At 44.2% G+C, this 20,998-nt stretch overlaps 1 protein-coding gene across 1 annotated transcript in view; it reads left to right on the top strand.

Annotated features, from left to right (window-relative positions):
- The window catches only part of rptor (regulatory associated protein of MTOR, complex 1), a 202,978-nt gene that overhangs the window by 82,293 nt on the left and 99,687 nt on the right, over nucleotides 1-20,998 (top strand). The window contains exons 7-8 of the mRNA XM_008295570.1: nucleotides 266-441; nucleotides 17,399-17,458. Coding sequence (XP_008293792.1) covers nucleotides 266-441; nucleotides 17,399-17,458 — 236 coding nt within the window. The remainder of the gene's footprint in view (nucleotides 1-265; nucleotides 442-17,398; nucleotides 17,459-20,998) is intronic.

The following is a 20,998-nucleotide window of genomic DNA, read 5'->3' as shown; positions in this document are numbered from 1 at the left end:
CACGTTTCAGATAACAGCAAATGTCCGTGACTGATGATTTTTATTTTTTGCTGATTTAAACACTGTCCAACAATGTGTTGCTGTTTGTAAATATGCAGATTTTTATTCGTATTGTTAGGACTTGTTTTCTGTGAATTTACTTGTTGTTATCTGTAATTTAACAAAACAGGGCATTTGTAAAGGAACAAATACCCCGACCGACGCTAACGCCGACCGACGCTAACGCCGACTGAAGCTAACGCTGACCGTTGTGTCCCCCCTGCAGGTGGCGGCCATCAATCCCAGCCACCCTCTGGCCCAGATGCCGCTGCCTCCCTCCATGAAGAACTGCATCCAGCTGGCGGCCTGCGAGGCCAGCGAGCTGCTGCCAATGAACCCGGACCTCCCGGCGGACCTGTTCACCTCCTGCCTCACCACGCCCATCAAGATCGCCCTGCGATGGTAATGCCTCCTCCTTACCTGTAGAGAAGTGTTTGTTGTTACTGCTGTTGATATGAAATTCTCTCTTTGGTGCCCACAACAGATTTAAATCTATTTAGGAAGTAGATGAAATTCATGAAGCCAAATAGAGTGTATGAGATGAAATGTCACGATTTTGAGGTTGGATTTGGTTTCCAACATAGTTACTTTAAGGAACGTAAGAAAACTGAAAATCCTGCGATTCTTTCTGCGTTTTTAACAGTTTGTGACTCCGGCTAATGGTGTAATTTGGATTTATTTTTGAAGATCGAAGCCCTTCAAACCCGCCGCTGGGTTTTGGAGTTCAGAGGGTTAAAGCTGTGCAGAGATTTATTTCTTTGTTGTCTTTAGTCGAGAAAGCCGACGATTCCCCTTCGACTGTTTATTTGTTTGCGACTCGCTGCTCGGACACTGAAGACGCGACGATGCAGAGAACCGACGTTCCTGTGAGCTGCTGTTCGGCCTCCGGTTACGATGAGGAGCGTTCAGCTGTGATGAAAGACGCGACGTCGGCGATGCAGGACCGATGGTCCCTGCAGGGAGGGGAATCTATGGAAGATATTCAGGCAGAATGAGCTCATTGGGGAGGCTGCAGTCACCCGATGCATCATTCAGAGGCTGAACCGCTTGCATCAGTCAGTCAGCTGTGTGGCTGCGTCCTGACTGGAGCTCTTTTACATCCATGCTAAGACGGTTGCATCACCTCTGATCTGTGGAGGCTGTTGCTGCCGAGCTGATTAGAGAGGCGACAACGCTGGATGTCAAACTTCGTGTTCTGACTCACACGTGTCAGAAAAAACAAAATCAAGCATCAACCGCTGGGATCAGACGTTTACTTGCTGCTTCGCCGAATACACAAATCCAGTTAGTTCTGGGCTGTGTTTTATTCATACCAAGATCTGACTCCTCGTGTTTAGAGAAAACCTCCAAGCAGGGATGCAAATTTTAAAAAATAAACAAAAAATCCTCAACCAGTAGTCGGGAGCGTTACCAATCAATAGTCGACTAATCAGCACAGGAGACGACAAATGAAATGTCACACAAAGTGCTTCACATGTGAAAGGAATAAAAATGCAATAAAACAATACAAACAACCCCCAATGTCATGTTATAAACTCCAGATGAGATTAATAATAAGATAAAATAAAATACATTTGGATAAGTGAAGGGCAGCGTAGAAGTCTACAGATTAAATCAACAACTCAAAGTGAAGTAGGCGACAGGCTAAAATCTGTAAATAAACAGAGAAATCAATAAATGAAATGAGTTCTAAGAAGAAGAATAAATAGAAGCAGTCCAACAAATCAATCGAATCCATTAAAAGTCGGACTAAAAATATAGATGTTGACTTTACCTTTAAAGAAATGGGTTGTAGTCCGTAAAGTCTTCACCTTCCTACGGTAAGCGCTGTGAGATGACATTTGTTGTAAAGCGCGCTATAAAAAAACAAATTTAATTGAAGTAATTGTGCTATGTGCTGCTCATATGGCCTCTTTTTCTGGCGTAATCAGTTAGCCGCTAGCTCAATTTGACATTAGCTTAACGCACGTCTTCTTTCTAAAGCAGTAAGAGCTCATTGAGCGTCACGGGACACTTTGTCGTGGTTTATTTTATTAGCCAATGGAAGTCTGAACTGTGTCCAAAATCAGGCAATACAGACTACAAAGCATTTGCAGTGCTGTCCGAGTGCTAAGCTACAATTGTTCCACCTTATATAGTCGCTTAAAGTTTCCCACAATGCACTGGGAACAGTACTGTGCAGCCGATGGTTGCAAGTAACTAATAATCTTTTGCATCCTTAATTCTGAGTCATACAATATTTGTCACTTTTAAAAAAATAATAATTTTAAGAAAAAAAACACGTTCTCGTTTTTCTTTTTGCTTTCACGCAGTAGTTCAGGCATTGTTTATGTTTCGTGTTCTGTCTCATTGGTTAATGTATTTTAAATCAGTTTAATCACAAACAGCAGTTATTTGATTAATGATTAATATTTAACTCGTCATTCAAAATTTGTCACATTTATTTTTCCACAGAAACGTGTTCCGACATGTTCACTTGTGGTGTTTTTTTTTAAGGTTCAGCAGATTAATTTGCACCCTGTAGTTTTTCCTTTTTGCTCTAATGCAGTGATTCGCTCAGCACGGCAGCTCTGCTCATGTGCAGAGAGACGGAGTTGGAAAAGGAGTCGCATTAGCATAATCATTACTCAGTGGCTTTAAAGAGGCTTCATGTTACATGATAGTCAGAAAACGCAGGTGAGCGCCTCGTGTTTGAAACGCTACAGATACTGTAGAGCTCAGAGTCCCTCCGGTGCCATAAATCAGCCTCCCTGTTTTTGTTTGCATCTTAATGACTGAATCCACTTTGCACACATTAAACGTCAGAGAGACGCTTTTGCAGCTTTACGATTGAAAATGTGGAACTTTTTTTTTCCGGCGTGTAAGCAGCGGCTTCGGGATTCGTCCTGCGGCGGCCGAACGTTTCCTCTCCGCCGTAAACGTTAAAGAGTTCAGTTCGTCTTCGTCTGCTTTAAACCCACATGGAGCCGTGACCTTCAGCATAATGAGGTCTCAGTGTTCGGCCATTAATATTGATGTCGCTCACCAACAGCCCCGTTTGGAGAACAAGTTGCTGGAACGCTGCTGGCTGATATTGACTGAACTGTTCCTTAATGCCCTCTGCCTCCAAAAATGGATGCTGTGGCTTAGAGGGGCGAGTCGGGCCTGATCCCGTCCACTAAAGCCCCGGTCAGGTCAAGCTTCAGGGGTTTGTATTAATGGATCCAACTTGTTGGTCGCTAATGAACCGAGAGAATATCGGGCATGTTTCAGATGTGCGTTATAAATTAAATGTCCTCACGTCGGTCGATTGAGTTTGAAAAACTCATTTCAGAGTGAACTTTACAGCTGTAGACGAGAAAACCTGCTGCTCATATTTTCATCCAGTCACCATTTAGCCTCTTTAAGCTTTCGTTAAACTCTGTTTTTATGATGCTTTATGATTTTTAAAGTTCCTGTTTGTGCATATTAACGTCAGAAATCTGGATGAACTCTTACCACAGTTTTGAGAAACCCAACTGATGAGTCAGTTGATCCTAATTTTTCTCCAATAAGGCAACATCAGGATTAAATGTAAAGATTTACATATAAAAGTAGAAACTGGCCACTTCAGCACAATAAAAACACAAGAGAAGGTTTATCAAGTGCAACTCCAGAAGAAATCTAGTTCAAATTTAACCCCTTAACGAAGTTTTCTGCGTATTAATCACATAAATAACACGATCAGTCTCTATAGAAACAGATCAACTAAGACTTAAAAATGAACTTTAAAATGTCACTTGTGCAGATTGACGGAGTTTCAAGAAAAAAATGTTCATGATTTATATATTTTGCAAAAATGAGAAACTCCTGCAATCAACGTGTTCAACATTGTTCATACGTAGACGACTAAAATCTGTACATAAACAGAGAAATCAGTAAATAAAGTGAGTTCTAAGAAGAAGAATAACTAAATGCAGTCCAACAAATCGATCGAATCCATTAAAAGTCTGACTAAAAATGTAGATGTTGACTTTACCTTTAAGAGATGGGATGTAATTGTCTGTGCGTCGCTCCGATGGGCCTCGTAATCAACTAGCCTCCAGCTTAATGTGACATTAACTCAACGCACTTCTTCTTTCTGAAGCCACGAAAGCTCATTAAGCATCACAGGAGACTTCGTCATGGAGCAGATATTTTACTCATCGTACATTTTTTATTGGTTTCTGTCCATGTCTGCTGTCTGCTCGGTGTAAACGCTGCCGACACTTCAGCTGAAAACTCCCTGAATATCATCACGTGACTGTTGTGCCGAGGATTTTGAGTTTTTTTTTTTTGCAAAACGTGGCTTAATTTTTTGCAAATTCTCTGAGACATGTCGATTAAAAAGGGATTTTGATGAAATACTGTAATTTTAAGGTCAGATTTGGACGAAACCAGAAGCCAGAAAGCTTTTTTTCTTTTGGATAAATGGTGTCATTTTAGTGGATTGTTTAAGACAACGCTTTTTGAACATTTTTATTTTTAAATACATAAAAACTATAATGACTTTATTTATAAGCAGTGCTGATTCTACATTTGCATTTTTGTTCTTAACATTGAAAAGTCAATAAATGGCACCAATTATATAAATTCAAGGCCAGAAACTGTATTTAAATAACGTTAAACTGCAGTATTTTTACGGGACTATTATTTTACTGTCGTTTTTGGTGCCCAGATGATAAAATATTGCAGTTTTTACAGGGTTTAAGTACATTTAAGTAAACATTTAGTAGATTTTTAGAGCACTTTAGAACCTAAACTGTCTGTCAAAAAATGCTGATTTTACATTTCTTTCTTGTGCATATTGTTCATATTTAACCACATTTATAGGAAATGTTATTTTCTACATATTTCCATCAGTGGATTTTGGAGTTTAGAGGATTACAGTTATGATAAAGTCCGATTAAATAGCTGGTTGAAGCACAAACATCTCGTCATAATCAGGAACCGGGATGTTTATTGTGTTTGTGTGGACGTAAATGAGATTGTTCCAGAGGTTTTGTTGATCCTGTCCTTAGTCTTGTGTGACCGGTGGCTAACGCTAGCTAGCTGCTAACTGCTACCTGATAGAGTCGCCGGCTGTCTGCTCAACAGTAGTTACAGCGACTCTCTCTGAGGACTGGTGTGTTTCTGGGAGGGACGCTGCTGATTCCCGACATCGGATTCAGCTGTAGTTCACAGCTTCGGCGGAGAATAACAATTACACCGAGGATCCTGGCGGAGCTGCAGAAGCTTCCCTCCAGATTAAAGCTGGCAGCTGTGGTCTCCATCAGCGCTCGGCAGCTCTCCTCCTTCAGCCCCCGATTTGCTGCTGTTATTTGCCAAATAGAGACATTTCGGGCCGTCTCCTCCCCGATGTTCTGGCGGCTCCGGAGCGAGGCCGGGTTGGAGTGGGCGGATGGAGGGATCCGCTGATGCGCCGGCTTACCTTCGCTTTGAAACTTTAATGAGATGCGTTGAGGGATGGATGATGGGGTTTACAGAGAGGGGGAGTGCATGTGTACCTTTCATTGCTCAGCTGAGCAGAAAATCATTACTGATGGAGCGCCATCTTCAAGGGATTTCCCCGCCGCCGCCGCCGCTGCGATGCATGGACGAGGTCTGAAAATAGAAGGAGGGAGGATTCAACATGCCCTAGAAGAGGAGGTCAGGGGGTTTATCAAAATTTTAGCCATGCCAGAAGAAGAGTGTCGGTCAGCCTCTTCGGTCCAGAGAGAATATCACAACCAGGGTCGAAGTGATCGCCTTGGAATTTCAAACACCTGATTCGTGATCGCCAAACTTAGCAGTCGGACATTTCCACATGACTCGTCTGTGAAGGTTCTCAGCCGTCCAGGTCATGGTTGTTCTCGTAGATCAATCGTAGCAGCTGGACTTGTTTGAGTTTCTTGAAGACGTTCCACCTCTCATCCACGAGGCCTCATCAGTTCTAGTTGGGAGGTCCAGATGCTTCTAAGGGTTAGAACCCCATTATGTCAGGAGGAGCACTAACGACTCACATAACGTGGGGGAGGAGCAACAAACCCCCAATTAAAACTCAGGTGTTAATGGCTCCTCAAGGATAGAAGTGTCTGGATCTCTAAACCAGTCAGTCAGAACTGATGAAGCCTCTTGGATGAGAGGTGGAACGTCTTCAAGGAACTCAAGCAGTTGCTACGATTAAACTACGAGAACTCCACACGACTCCGTACAAAGATCGATGTTCTACATTAAACACTGCACATGTGATGGCAGGACGCCTGTCAGGTCACTTTGTTAACAGATAGAATATTTATTTTACAGACTCGGTTCATTATCAACCCTTACATACTGGTTCAGGCCAAACTTGACCCGTTTTGATGTTTGGCAGCAGTTAAAACACCCTAAACATCATTTTTGTAGCCTGATATTGGATGGCTTTTCCTAAAGTGACCCAAAATACACAAAACCTGCAATACTTTAGTTCAGGTGCTACAGATGTCTGAGGCTGTTTGGGGTCTAGTTTGACCACTGACATGGATTCTAGATCCACCAGTGTTGGTCAAATCAAGGAAAATGGTGGTTTTAGGGAATCTAGAAACTGAAACTGTGCAGACTGTGTTTTTTGTGTAATTTTGTTCACATTTATTAATGTGACATGCGTCTAAAGTGTACAACTTGTTATAGACACTGGCTATGAGGTCCTTCTTGACAGGAACTTATAAAACCTGACCAGTATGTGAGGGTTAATGAAGAAGACTACTTATAAACGACAGGTTCTCTGCTATCACATGCTGGTAAAACATTATATTTAATGTATATCAGGTCCAAATATTGATTTCTCTATCATCAATAATCGGCCCCGGTGTTAAAAAACAACAAACGCATCAGTCCAACCGTTAACAAATCGATATTTATTCACAATAAAGGTCCCAAGTTACTGGTTTTAATGATAGAAATTGTTTTTAAAGGTCAGTGTAAAATCAAAATAGTACCAGGTATGTAGGTTTATAGGGTTTTACTGCACAGTCGAGTGATAATAATAATAATGATTACTTTACCTTAACATGCACAGTAACAACAGAAACGACGGCGTTAGCGCTTCATGTGACCACGCGACCGTCTGCTTACTGATCCGTCGATTGACTGAAATTCAATAGTTTGTCTCCTGCAGTCACTGTTCTCTGTTTTCTTAACTTCTTTTTAACCCACTATGGCCCAGACCTTGATGAGTTTTTGTTTTATTGCATCTCTGCCTCCTAGCTTAGCTGCTAGCACTTAGCGTAGCCTTAGCTGCTCTGAAAGTAGCTAATTTAAAAACAAAATTGTGCTTCTTTTTAATTTTAGCAGCTTATCTCTGCTGCAAAGACATGTCTACTAAAGTTAGTCTTACATTACAAAGACGTTACAGTGCTCCAGGTAGCGTTAGCCGCATGCTAAGAGGCACCGCTAACCTCGTCGTCGTTCCCTAGCACCACTGGATGATGGTAATAATCTGCCTGGCGTGCTTCAGTGTCTTTAGAAAGATTTGGGTGCATCACTTTGTAATATGCTTTGCCTTTATTCATAATTTTTCCTCGTGCAATAAGCTAGCTGGCCTCCACTGTGCAATAACGAACAAGAATAATCTCCCTCGGTGACACTTGGCCGACATCATTACCGGTGTAATCTGTCGTGTTTATACTCTAACTCTAAAAGGATCACACTGAGCAGGCATCCACCGTTTGTATTTCCATGCAGATTTAAGACAAAACACCTGAAACACTGACGACATTTCTCTCACATGTCCACTCCTATTAGCATTAGCATCGCCGCCGTGTGCAGCACAGCCTCCGAGAACTAATAACTCGGCTGCAGAATCTTGTAAAAGAGCCTCTCGTAAAGCGCGGGATGATTATCTAGCAGGAACCTGTAACAGCGCTGCCAGGCAGATGTAATTCTGCTCATTAGGGAAGATTCATGGCCGGGCCTCCTCAATATCGCAGCCATGCCTCCGACGCTAACCCCGCCTCGGGGCCGCCCTGTTTTCCTGCACTCGTGAGAGTAATTATGTGGCGCTAACGCTGACAGTGACGGCTACGACGGCGGCCCCGAGTCGGATCCCTGATTCGATTTGGCTTCATTACCCCGACGTGCATGCTCACGTGCAGGAATGCAGATGAGATGCTGGAGAACATGCAGCAGCCTCATGAGTCCAGGATTCCTCTCAGCCGCCTCCTGATGTTCATTCAGAACTAACGAGGCGGTTCTTCTGCTGCGGCCTCGGCTCTAATGACCCAAACGTAAAGTGCTTGTAGAAACACATCTCCATACGAGGTGAAGCGCTTACGTAACGCCAGAGCTTCCCGGCAACTCTGCGAGTTTGAAAAGCAGAAGGTTTTTTTTTTTTTTCTTGCCTCAGAAAACCTCCGTCATGCAAACTGACAGCAAAAGGCTGAGAGCTGCTGCTGCTGCTGGAGGCTCGACTGTTTGCTCAAGTTTGTTTTTCCCCTTTTTGGAGAATTCTGAAGTTCATGAGGAGGCTTTAGAGAGTTAACCCTCTGGTTTCCCAGCAGCTCCTGTCCCACTTTTACTCATTCTTCTCTGCAACATGAAGTCCTGCTCGTCCATGGAAGCAGAACAACCAGGACTAGAGGACAGAGAACTCAGGTTTATGGGTTTCCATCCTTCCTGCTCGTTGCTCTGCATGAACACATCCTGCAGGTCTGTACAGAGTCTGCTGTGACGCCTGTAATGTGAAATAATAAAACCTGGAAGCAGCTTCATCATCTGTTCAAGTGTCCACAGCAGTTACCAAAACTAGAAAACAAGGTGACTCCACGCGCTGCAGATATTTGATCATTTCAATTTATCTCTGAGTGAACAGTTCAGAAGCTCCTCAACCTTCATCATGCTGGTTGTGTTTCTCTACAGATAGAAAATTAGAAATCCACACATATTCTTGTTTTCACAGTTTTTTGTTCTAATTTTCTGGTTCTTATTTTGGGCTACTTTCATGATTTTATCAGATATTTTCTGTAATTTAACAAAACAGAGAAAATAAGTAAAATATCAGTTAAACAAATGATTTACCATTTTTCCAATCCTTTTAATGTATATATGTATGTATGTATATATATGTATTCGGTGCAGTAAAACATTGCATTTATTTTATTTTCATTAATACTTTAGAACCAGTAATTAATTCATCGTGCATGTCTTTGGACTGTGGCCTCCCCTGGTCCGCTGATCCAAACCCCGTCACTGTGAGGCGACAGCTCGAACCGCCGTTACTACAGACAGACGGACAGACACAATAATCTGCCCACAGATTCCTGTCATTGGGTGACATCTGCTGATAGTTGAGCTAAATGTGAGCGTCAGGCTTACAGCTGTGAGTCACAAGACCTGCTCCAGCCATTATTCAGCGCTTGTCTGTCGGTGATCTCACCACCACAGTCTGTCACACATTAGAAATGCGGCTTTGTCCGACATAACGTGTGAATTCTTTAAGGTTGATTATGATTTTATTTTAAATGCATGCTGCTGAAGGCAAGGTCGGCGGGCCTGTATGTTTAATATCCGTTTAATTAGCGCAATGCGTCCCGTGTTTGATGCGGCGTAATGAAGCCGTCTGTATGCCGATCAGGTGGGACCCTCCCCGCCGTCGCATTTGTCTCCTTAAGTGATCAGAAGGAGCGCGTTAATCAGGATGTCGCTTGAAGTGTTGAGCGGTTGAACCGGAGGTCAGGAGGCCGCCGACACCCAGCGATCGTCTCGAACATAACAAGGAGAAGACGTTCCTTTGTTCTCGTTGGATTCTACCACAGAACGAGCAGCGTGGACCGCTAGAGGCCGAGATGATGCGTTGAGCTCGTTGGCTGCAGCCATCCAACCTCGAAGAAGACTTTCCTGAACTTTTGTCAGCAGTCACTCCATACATCCCGGGTTTCCTCTTGTTGGGGAAACGGTGGACCAGTCGGGGCTTTGTTGCCTGGATGAGCAACAGCAACACAAATTGACAGTTTGTAATGAGGGGACTTATAAAAATATGGAATATACTTCTTAAAACCCAATAAATGTGTTGTTGGGAATCACCTTATAAAGGTTAAATACTCTATAGCATCATTTATGGTGATTTTACCTGAGAAATTTGCATATTAAGGATTAAAACTCTACTTTAGCTCACTATAATGCATATTAAGGCCGAGACCCTACAGTGTTATTAATTATGGAGATCAGCCCAACTCGTGTAATATCACAGCTAAGACCCTTCGGTGGTATTAATTATGTAGCTTAGCCTAACTAACTCATATATTAGGGCTTAGACCCTTCAGAATTATTAGTTATAAACCTTAAAAAAAACCCAAGACATCCAAGGATTCCCTGAACTGGTCAACTCCAAACCAGCATGCTTCACTGTCAGGACGATGCGTCCACTGTGGTCGTCTTGGTCGTGTTAACTTGAAATGGACTTTCGTTGGTCTCCTCTGGCCAAAGAATGTGCTCACGATACTTCTCAGGCTCCATTTCATGCATTCAATGGGAAGCAATGAGTGTTTTTGTTGGATGTCGATGTAGAAGTTCAGGTTCAGGTCTGAGAAACCGAGTTCCACAGATAGCGTCTGGGTAAACTGTACAAGGGTTCATGTCATCTTCTGAGTACGACCACAGCAGCCCTGATTAGTGGTGCTAAAGCTCGTTCTATATCTCCTGATCACTACTGAAACAGACCGACTTCTACATTCGCTGATCTCCCTGCGTCCTTTTCGGTCTTTGTGAAGCTACACAACCAGATTTCTAAATTCATCCAGGTCGTGGTTGTTCTCGTATTTTCATTGTAGCAACTGGACTTGCTTGAGTTCCTTGAAGACGTTCCACCTTCATCCAAGAGGCTTCATCTGCTCTGACTGATTAGTTGGGAGTTCCAGATACTGGTATCCTGAAGGAGCCATTAACACCTGAGTTTGGGTTTCAATTGGGGGTTTGTTGCTCCTCCCGAACCCCATTGTCTCAGGGGACTCCCTAAGGACTTGCATAACGTGGGGGCGTCCACCACTGACAAAGGTTTAGGCGTTGTCGTTCTATAACCATGTTGATGGTAGTTTGGCTGATGGACTCTGTTTAGTTTGAGTTTCTACTTTTGGGGCCTTTTTCCATATAATCTCTCTAAATTATTATACATAAGACGGGAACTTCTCAACTTTCCGTAAACATAAAGAGGTGATGCAATCTGAAGTCATTTGCCATGGAGGTGGTTTTCCACACTGATGCTGTGTGTTGTTGGGTTAGTTGAGCAGATTAAGCCTGAGATCAGCCGGTGGCCCTTTAAAGACACGACTGATGGAGACGGTGACTTGGGACATGGAGGCTGATTGAAGGAGTAATGAGCTGCAGAAGACGGTCTGCTCAGAGGAGACGCTGCCCTCCTCCCCCACCGCCCGGTACCTACCGTCGCCTCCTCGCGCAAGATCCACTTCATTTCCCTCCTCAAAGTTTAATATGTACATGCCCACTCGTAGCGGTCTGCTCGGCGCCCACGCTCTCGCACTTCGTCACCAATCCAATTAAAGTTTGCCCACCTTGCTCTCTGTTGGTAATAATCCTTCAATTTCCTCCTCATCTCTGCCCTCCGGCCCTTCTGCACTCCACTCGTCTGCTCGTGGTCTCTTCATCGCAGGAACATTTCATTCGCCAGCCGTAGTAGTTGTTGTTGTCAGCGGCGCGTTTCAAACTTCAGGAACTCACACAACAAAAAAATGGCAATTTTTGTTTTATTTTAAAATCAGAACAAACTCCAAAATGAAGCCGATTAAGCTCTCACACCCGGGTCTGGAAAAATGATTCACATCTTTTCCCGTCTCGGTTATTGTACCTCCCTCCTTCCTGGCGTTCCCGATAAGTCGCCTCCAGACGACATCACGTCACACCGATCTCCCTCCTCTGGCTCCCCGTTGGTTTTAAGGTTTCACTGATGGCTTTTAAAGCACGCCAGGGTCTCGCTCCAAATTACATTTCTGATCCGTTGACCCCTGATGAGCCTGCCGGCAGCCGTAGATCCTCTGGTGGTTCCCTTTCGGTCTTTCCGACGTCGCGGTTTGAATCTAAAGGTGACCGAGCGTTCTCCGTCAGAGCCCCTCGACTTGGACCTGCCTGAGGAGATGAGGTTTGCGGAGTCAGTAGCTTCTTTGAAATCACTTCTTAAAACCCACTTCTGTCGACTTGTGAAGTGTAGCTCTAATGCTTCATTCTGTTTCTAGCGGCCCAGTTCTTTGGTGTGATGTCGTTTTAATTCTTTTAGTCTTAAGACGTCCTTGATTGTGTCTGAGTTTGCATGTTTTACTGTCCAAGCACCTTGTGAACGAACCTTAACGGTGCTATAGAAATACAGTCATTATTGTTTTATCGACTTTGTATTGGTTTCAGATGGACTTTTCCTCGTGTGTTTCACACCAAGACTGAACGTCCTCCACATATTTTTTAGCAGATATTTAGTTCTAGAGACTTGTTGGGACCAAACATGCTCATTCTCGTTCATTTACTGCTTTTATATAAGGTTCAAATTGAGTATTTTTTGTGTCTTCTTCTGTCTTTTACCCCAAATATTACCGTCCTCCACACGTCTTTAGCAGATGTTTAGTTCTAGAGATGTATGTAGAAGTCTTTTATTTAGTCTGTATTGGTTTCAAATTGACCTTATCTTGTGTTGTCGTCTGTCTTTTACACCAAGACTGAACCTTTTCCCCACGTCTTTAGCAGATGTTTAGTTCTACATATTTATTCACAACAAACAAACAAACAAACAAACAAAAAAGGGGGGTCCGTCATTTCGCCCAAAGTTTAACTTTCTATACTCATTTTTAGCAGATTTTTTTTTTTGTTCTAGAGACTTACCAGAGAATCAAAACACTGAATCTATTTCACCACATATTACCTGAAATTATGATTTCTGGATGAACTTTTTTTTTAAAGTTTTGCTGTTGCTCAAACTCCCTCCACAGTCGCTGATTGAACCTCGAAAACTTCATCTCCGTGGCTCAGAATTGCATATTTAGAGGTTTTTCTTCCCCCCTCATGAAAATAATCCCTTCATGCCTTGAAATGACTTGATTTGACTCCTTCCTCTAAAATGTGCAGATATGAACTCCCTTCCTCTCTGAAATTGCGATTCCCTGCTCGGCACAAGGCAGACTGTCTTTTATATTGGGTTGTGTTTTAATGCATGACTCCGGTGACGCCCTCAGTGAGCCGAGTGTGCTTGTTTATGAAGACCAGAGAAATGGTTTAGGAGGGAACCGTAGCGTCACCGGGCCGATCCGAGGGTAATTCTGAGCTCCGGTTCTTGAGGGAAGAATTAGACGGCGGCGATGAATCTCTGTGGAATTTAAAGCAGGCTGAGCCAACGCCCGAGCAAGTTGTCCTGCACCAGAACCAGCGGCTCTGCTCGGCGCTTCCTCCATGTGTTCAGAGAATTATTTCAGATCCAAACCGGCATTCATCACCTCCGTCTGACGGATGCTTTTTAAAATTATCCTCCCAGCTGGAGTCGCGGCTGAGATTAATGTGGCTGAAAAGTCTGTCTCGTTTAAAAGTTTGGTTTTAGTCATTATCGGTAGTTGTTGCTCATTTTTAATCATGGATTCATATAAAACAACTTAATTGCCTTGTTATTGAGATACACAGGTCATAATTAAAGGTAAAAGGTTTCATCACAACATCGGATAAAGACTCCAGGAGCCGAAACGATTTGACAAAGTCTAATTAATTCCTGCAGACGATAAGAGACGATGCATCCTGGTTCACATAATTAAGAACATTTTTATTGTCAATTCCAGAAAAAACAAGAAAAAATTATGAACATAAAATGAAATGCAAAACTTTTCTTTTTAAATGGAAGAAAACAAACCCGTGTTAGATAAGATGAAAATATACCGATGACACGACAATGAATGCAGCGAAAAGCAGTAAGATGTAAGTACGATACGCTAATAAAAATAAAACAAGCTAAAGTAAGACTAGAATGGAAGTACAGTCGTGACTCGATCATCGACCCTTAACAATCCTAAACTTGCTGTCTGACAGGTTTTTAGGAAATGACATAACATTTAATGTCACCAATCAGGATGACGGCGTATTATCTGACTGAACAATCCCACAGATTGGCTACGTTCACACTGCAGGACTTGATGCTCAATGAGGATTTCTTTGTGACTTCCTTCACGTTTCCAGTTCAATGCGACTTGTATGTGATCTGCTGTGTGAACTTCATACGAGCCAAAAGTGTCCCGCATGCGCAGAAGAGGACACGACGACGTCACACGCAGCGAGCGTGCTCAGTGTTTATGGAAGTAAACATGGATGGTAACGGTGGAGCGTATCTGCCACTCCCCCGCCGCCACCGATGGAGGAAACAGAAGTGTGAGCGCTAACTAAACTAGCATCAGCAGCCTGTGTGTTCTGGACACTTCCACCCCGTCAGAGCGCTGCCCCGGGGTGGAAGTGTCCCCCGACCGGGACAAATATTCTGGTATTCATCCTGTTTCATGGCTGTTTGCATCTTTTAATTGAAGCATCTATTGAACAGTTTTCTTATGATGAAGCGTCGGTATCGTTTCATAAAGTCTCTTTCCAACTCTCCATTAGCTATTAGGTGCATGGAACCCTGCAACACCCTCAAACTCTGCTCCAAATACTTTCTTTCAGGTGATGAATTTTTCAAGTTCGGCCCTCGGAGCTAAATTTCATCATATTTGCGGTTTCGTCAGAGCTTCACCTCCAGATTATGTTTCACTGGACTGGGTTGAAATTTGTTCTGAACGTCCACGAAACTCTGAAGACGATTTGCAACCAACTGCGATATTTGATTTTCTACCAATTAAATTAAAAAATAAATAAAAGAACAGCTCCTCTGGTTTTCACTTTAACCAGACTTTTCATGGCGTCGTCATGAAGGCGCCTCTGTTTTCGTAATGCTGCCTTTATTTACCAAAAAGACCAGAAATGTGAAACTTAGCACGACGTAGCTTCATCCTTTGACCTCCTGACTTGGAGCCAAATTATTTACACTCAGAAAGTGTCGGTTATCGTAGGTTATTGTCGGTGTTGCTGTTGAATTAAGATTTCATTTTATTTTTATAGAATTCATTAAACGCTCCGGTCTGATTCGTCGACCAGCTGATTGGTGCATCTTCCAGCGGCACTTGTTCCATCTTAATTATTGACTCCAGACTCCTGCGTCTCGTAACGAGGCGGTAAACACGTTCTCTCATAGTTTTGAGGAACAAAAACAAACAAACACGCCAGAGGGAGACCATTTAGGGTTCAAGCTCGTACACCGTGAACACGAGCGCTCGAAACCTGAACCGCTTTCCTCCGATCAGGGAGCGTGCCCAGAATACCAAAGTCTGTTTTTTGATCGTTCAAGAGCACAAACATGGCGGGATGACGTGGATCAAAACCGCGATAAAACTACCGCCCTGGTTGTGGACGGTCAGACGCCACCGAGGGCTCCTCTGCCGCCGTCGCCTCTCCTCGGCTTCTCGTCCTTATCTCCCGTCCTCCATGACGCCTGAGGGATCCTCCATCTCCCCGCTCAGAGGTGGAATTGGAAACGCTCTCCCTCCCTGATGCAACCTCCTGCTATGTCTGCGCTCTGTTTACTTTGGCCTCCCTCTCTCTCTGCGTTTTCTACCAGACTTCATTTTTACTTAATCATCTCGGCGCACGTCTGGAGGGATTCGCCGACCGCCTCCTGCAACAAACACAGACGAAAACATAAACAAAAATATTTAATCTGCGCTTCAGTCGCAACTCGGAAGTAAACGCTGAGAGCTCCTGGATGCTGTTGTGTTTTGGCGGGGATGCTCCTGACAAACAGCGAAGCCACATCCCGGCTGCGAGCTCGCAGTCGATAATCGTTAAGACTCGAGAACAAGTCGTCCCCGTTACATCCTTCCTCGTTTGGCTTTCTCGGGTGTCAGACGCACTTAGGACCGGCGCTGTTCTTTAAAAAGACACCAAGTCGCACCGCCGCCATGTGGGACCTCATTATTCTCCAACAGCCTTTGAATTCGAGTGCAGTCAGAAGCCGGCTGCAGAATCCGTGCACGACTTCTGTCATTTCTAAAATTCAGATTTGCTTTCAGACACTCGTGGAGGAAAACAGAGTCACGAATACTCAATAGCCAATCACAGGCGGGCGGACGGGCTGATTGTACCAACGGTGTGAACAAGAGCAGGAGGGAGTTTTGACCTTTTCATTTCATTCATACACTGTTAAACCATTTAACCTCAGTGATTTCTATGTTTATTGGCTACGTGTTGGTGCCTTCAAACCAGCTTTAGGTCTGGAAACTATTCCTGAAACACTGAGGAATCTCACCAGGTAGCTGCCAGATACTCAGACATTTCTAGCTTATTAAAGTCATCCTTCTGTAAACTGAGGTGAAAACAGCCAATGGACGTTTAACCAGACATGCATTTTGGTTTTTTCATAGACTTGTAGACGTACAAGCATCAGTGCTTATCTTTAGTTAAATGTCATTTTGCTGTTTCCACCTTCGTTGGGCGCTTTTGGTTTCCGTCCACAAGCTTCTTTGACCTCTGTCTTACCAGAATTGGTGCAGTTAAACTAAATTTGTGGGCTTTCTCACACAAATTTGTTTCTTCGTCCGTCCACAGGTTCTTGATTCGTTAGTGGAGTGCAGGTTAGAAGCTTAATTCCAGCCTGATTGAACCGTTTCTTTACCATTTTCGATGTGTTTGGGGTCATTGCTGTGTTGGAAAAACCCAACTGCATCCAAGATCAACCTTCTGACTGATGGTTTAGGGTTTTCCAGAAGAATGTGGAGACGATCCTCCTCCTTCGTCGTTCCACTTAAAGCATCAGCTCCAGTCCCCAGAGCATGATGCTGCCACCGCCGTGCTTGGTGCTAACTTTGGTGTTCTTGGGGTTAAAGGCCTCACCGTCTTTTCTCCAATCATATTTCTTTATTGTAGCTCGAGTTATGTTGAATTAGTTATGTGTCGAGGCTAATAAGTGATGATTGGTGTGATTTTTGAATTTTAGCATCCAGAGGGTTGATGCTGGATGTCTGTGTGACTGATGCCCTCCTCCAGCTGTGCGATGACTCACAGCGAGCCGAACCGCACATCTGTCCGGCCGCCATCCTGCTGAGACTCACGGCGGCGGCGAAACGACAACCAGAAATACGAGCTTCCCCTCGCCGCCCTCGCCGCCCTTCGGCTGTAACTCAGCCTGAACGCTCGTATCAGCGGCTGTAATCTCTGAAGTGTTTTACACGTCCGCTGTTTGTTTCGCCGGTCGTAAAGATGGGCTCGGCGGAGGCCAGACCTCTTTATTGCCTCGTCTCTGCAACGTCTCCTCATCTGCTTTTCTGTTTTTTTGTGTGTTTTGTTGCAGGTTTTGTATGCAGAAGAGCGCCAAGCTGGTGCCGGGGGTGACGTTAGACCTCATCGAGAAGTAAGTGGCACTCGGGCTGTCTGTCTCTCAGGAGGCTTCGGTCTACAGAGATCATTATCCTGCTTTTCCTCTCGTCTCCCTCCCCGTCTGTCTGTCGATCTCCTCCTTAATGTCAGCCCTCTCTGTTGTTTTCCATCCTGCAGGTGTAATTCTCTGCCTTTGTTTCCCCCTCGCAGCCAAAGCGGCAGCACTTTGGCAGATTTAAGGCTTCGCGTCTCTTGAATAAACCTGCGGGTGCCGAGCGGCTGAGCGGGAACATCTCTCGCTCTCAGGCTCCTCAGATTGATATTAGCGCTCGATGTGGATGTCATATCCAAAGTTTTAGTAGCTTCTGTGAACGTCGGGGGCGGCTTTCTTCCCTCTAACGTGCGGGGGAGAGTGAAATGACACCCATAAACCAAGGCTGGGTTTTTGAAGCCGTAAGTTACTTAAAAGCCGGCTGTTATATCTAAAAAAATAAAAAATACATCTCGTCGGAAAGCACCTGGAGGTGTTGAAGTCTGGTAATGACATCTGCTGTTTGCTAAAGGTGAGCTTGTGTTTGCGTTCGCGTGGCCTCATGTTACCTGCACAGCTGCACCTTCCTCTAGACTCTAATGAGTTCTTGGCTGAGGAGACGCTGTGAGTTTGTCCTGAAGAGCTGCTTCCACTCTGTTTGTGCTGCTTCGGTCGGACTCCAGCTCCCACTATGACGCACTTTTTTTCTCTTTTCCCCTCCAAAAGTTCCACCTTACCTTTGGAGAGGATGCTTCTAATCCCTCACATCTGTCAGGAGGTTTGACAGCGAGACGGAGTCTCAGATTGAAGCTTTTATTTGGTGTAGAGAGAGGACAGTCGGGCCTTTCTCTCATTGTTGTAGATGCTTTATCCAGGATGTTTTGAGCATTTCCCTTTAGATGAAACAGAAATATAAACGAAGAATCTTCTTCAACCACAAGCTGTAAAACAAAGATGTTCAACCTTCAGCTAAATCTAGACTCACACTTTAGCTTTTTATTCTCGATGTCTGTTTGGAAAACGTACCAAAAACATCCCGTTTACTCGCAACACCTTCTCTGGAAAACACTAAATTCTGAGGCAGAGCTTTGAAGCCGTCAGTGGTTCGACTGCAGCAAATCGTCCTCGAGCGAAGATTCAAGGACTTCTTTTGAATTAACGGCGACGTGCTAAAGCTCAAAATCCTGTTATTTCTGTTCATCTAAAACTTACCAAAAATAAACCGTTTGCACTAAACGTGTTCTATAAAAAGCAAGAACTTCTGCGTCCTGTGGCGTAGCTCAGACGCCGTGTGCAGCCGTGACGTGACCAGAAATCGAGTGACGACAGTTCTGCAAGCAGCGTTCACGCTAAGCAGGTAGAAGAACATCTACAGCATGTAGAGTCACCTGTCTTTCCCAGTGTTGGTAACACCTGAGGAACAACTGGGCTTTTGTCTTTTCTTTTCATGATTTACGGCGTTCTGATTTTATCTTTGTGGCTGTGCTGCTTCCAGACAGTTTCAGGACTTTATTTTGGAGGAAAAACATCACAGGAACAAATAAACATTCATTCTGAAGCCGACTAGCGACAGTAGGAACATCTAACCAGTCATTTTAGTGTTTTATATTTAGTTTAATCTGCTGTTAATACAAACTTCCTGATCCAGATCACTGAACCAGTTTAACCGAATCATATTCTGCTGCTTTTTTTTGTTTGTTTTGAACCCGTTTGAGAGGCGGGATCACTGAAATGACTGCGTTTATTTGAGCCAGAACGAGATGAACCATCAGCGAGTTAAAAACCCAACAGCATCCAGGAAGCGTTCGGGGTTCAGCGGGTCTGCCGGCAGTTTGTCGTCGTCCCTCCAGCTGTTTGACCAGCTGTGGGTCGTATTCTCATCAATGACAAGTGAGGCGACTCGCTGCTCGTTCGTGTCTTTGCGAGTCCCGTCTCGTGTCCCAGAAGCTACTCGAGGAACAAGTGAAGCATCCGGAGGAGGCGTAGCTGCATTAGGATTAGATTCTTTCTTTCACACTTTTTTACAAACTGTTTTTCTTTCTGCTTGCTTGCAGTTTCCCTCTGATCTCTATTCACACACCTCTTTCCTTTCTCTGCTGTGGACGAGCAGCTCAGTGCAGCAGCAGCTACGACTCCCAGAGCAGGATGGGAAACCACAAGAGCCAAGACGAGCTGCTTTGAAGAAACAAACCCCTTTTTTTTTTCATTTGTCTTTCCCCTTTTTTTATTATTTCTGCCTTCTCAACCGCGCCGACATCAGTCGTCGGGTTTGACAACATTGAAGCTCTCCGTTCATTCATGCTTCGGCTCTCATGTCCTCGTCGTCTTTCATCACTTGTCTCACCAGAGCACTTCTGTGGAGAGGCGGAAATAATAACGTATGAACCAGATTCGCTGTGAGGAGAGTTTCAGGGAAAAAAACCCGTCAGAGATGGCGTCAGAGGAGGCTTTTGTCTGACCACGAGTGACGGCTTCGCGATTGTTTTGCTGCAACATCGGAGTCGAACTCAAAGTGGTTTTCTGTAGAAAGGCTTTGATTCCCGTAATGGCCTCTCGGTATGGACGGCCACGCCGAGCGCAGCAAAACAAGTTCCTTCAAAGAGGAATCAAAGCTGTGGGGTGAAGCAGTCAAACTTCTGCTGCTCAGCTCTTCATGTTGGCTGTCAGAATCGGACACGTACACGGCGGCAGCGTACGCTAATGGGTAGCCGGCGAGGCTAAGAGAAGGACTTCTGCTGGCAGGGAAGTGCTGACCTTCCCCGTGCTCGCCTAAGATTGGATTCGAGATGTTGTCGATTCTGAACAATGCCGAGAAAAACAGCGGCGAAATATTAGATTCATGAGATACACGACCTTGAATTGATGTTCAACCGTAAATAAAAAGGTTGTGTGAGGAAAAGAAAACACACAGAAAACCAACATTCATGACAAACGAGTGTTTCAGGGTTTTATTCATTCACTAAAATCCGCCACTGTTGAGAGAATTTATTCTAGTTCGTTGGCCGATGTTCCAGCGCCGGGGCGTTTTAAATTATTTGTTTTGCCTCATTACATGTTCTATCTGATGTACAGACGGCTAAATGCTGAGGCAGCTGTTGTACATCGGCGTTAAATAATGCATCGCCCCGGAGCTCATGAAAGAGGAATGGCGTTAAACCCGTCTCACCTCTCTGCTCAGCCGAACGAGGAAGGAATCAAACTGAAGTCAGAGTGTCAAAGTCGGACGTTTAATCAAAGTGAAGCCTCGTCAAAGTGGGAAGTGTCACAGAAACACACGTTACGTTGGTCAAAAGTGGACAAGAATCGATGGTAGACGGTTAAAAACATGTAAACGTTGTTGACCGTGTTGCAGCCGTTTGAAGGACGTTGGCTTTCAAAATAGAATAAAATAAAAACCCACCAAAGTCAGACCGTTTCTGAGCCAGAAACCGTTATCGGTCCTTGAACTACTCATCGGTTCCATCAGAAAATTTAACTTAAACTTAAGCTCAAAATAGCTGTTTGGTCAAAATCACTATTCTACATGTCTCGTTTAAAAACTCA

Source organism: Stegastes partitus, unplaced genomic scaffold, assembly GCF_000690725.1.
Source record: "Stegastes partitus isolate 25-593 unplaced genomic scaffold, Stegastes_partitus-1.0.2 Scaffold1059, whole genome shotgun sequence".
In the NCBI taxonomy this organism is placed as follows: domain Eukaryota; kingdom Metazoa; phylum Chordata; class Actinopteri; family Pomacentridae; genus Stegastes; species Stegastes partitus.
The sequence above is the reverse complement of the archived record's forward strand: the minus strand, read 5'-3'. Positions and strand labels throughout refer to the sequence as shown.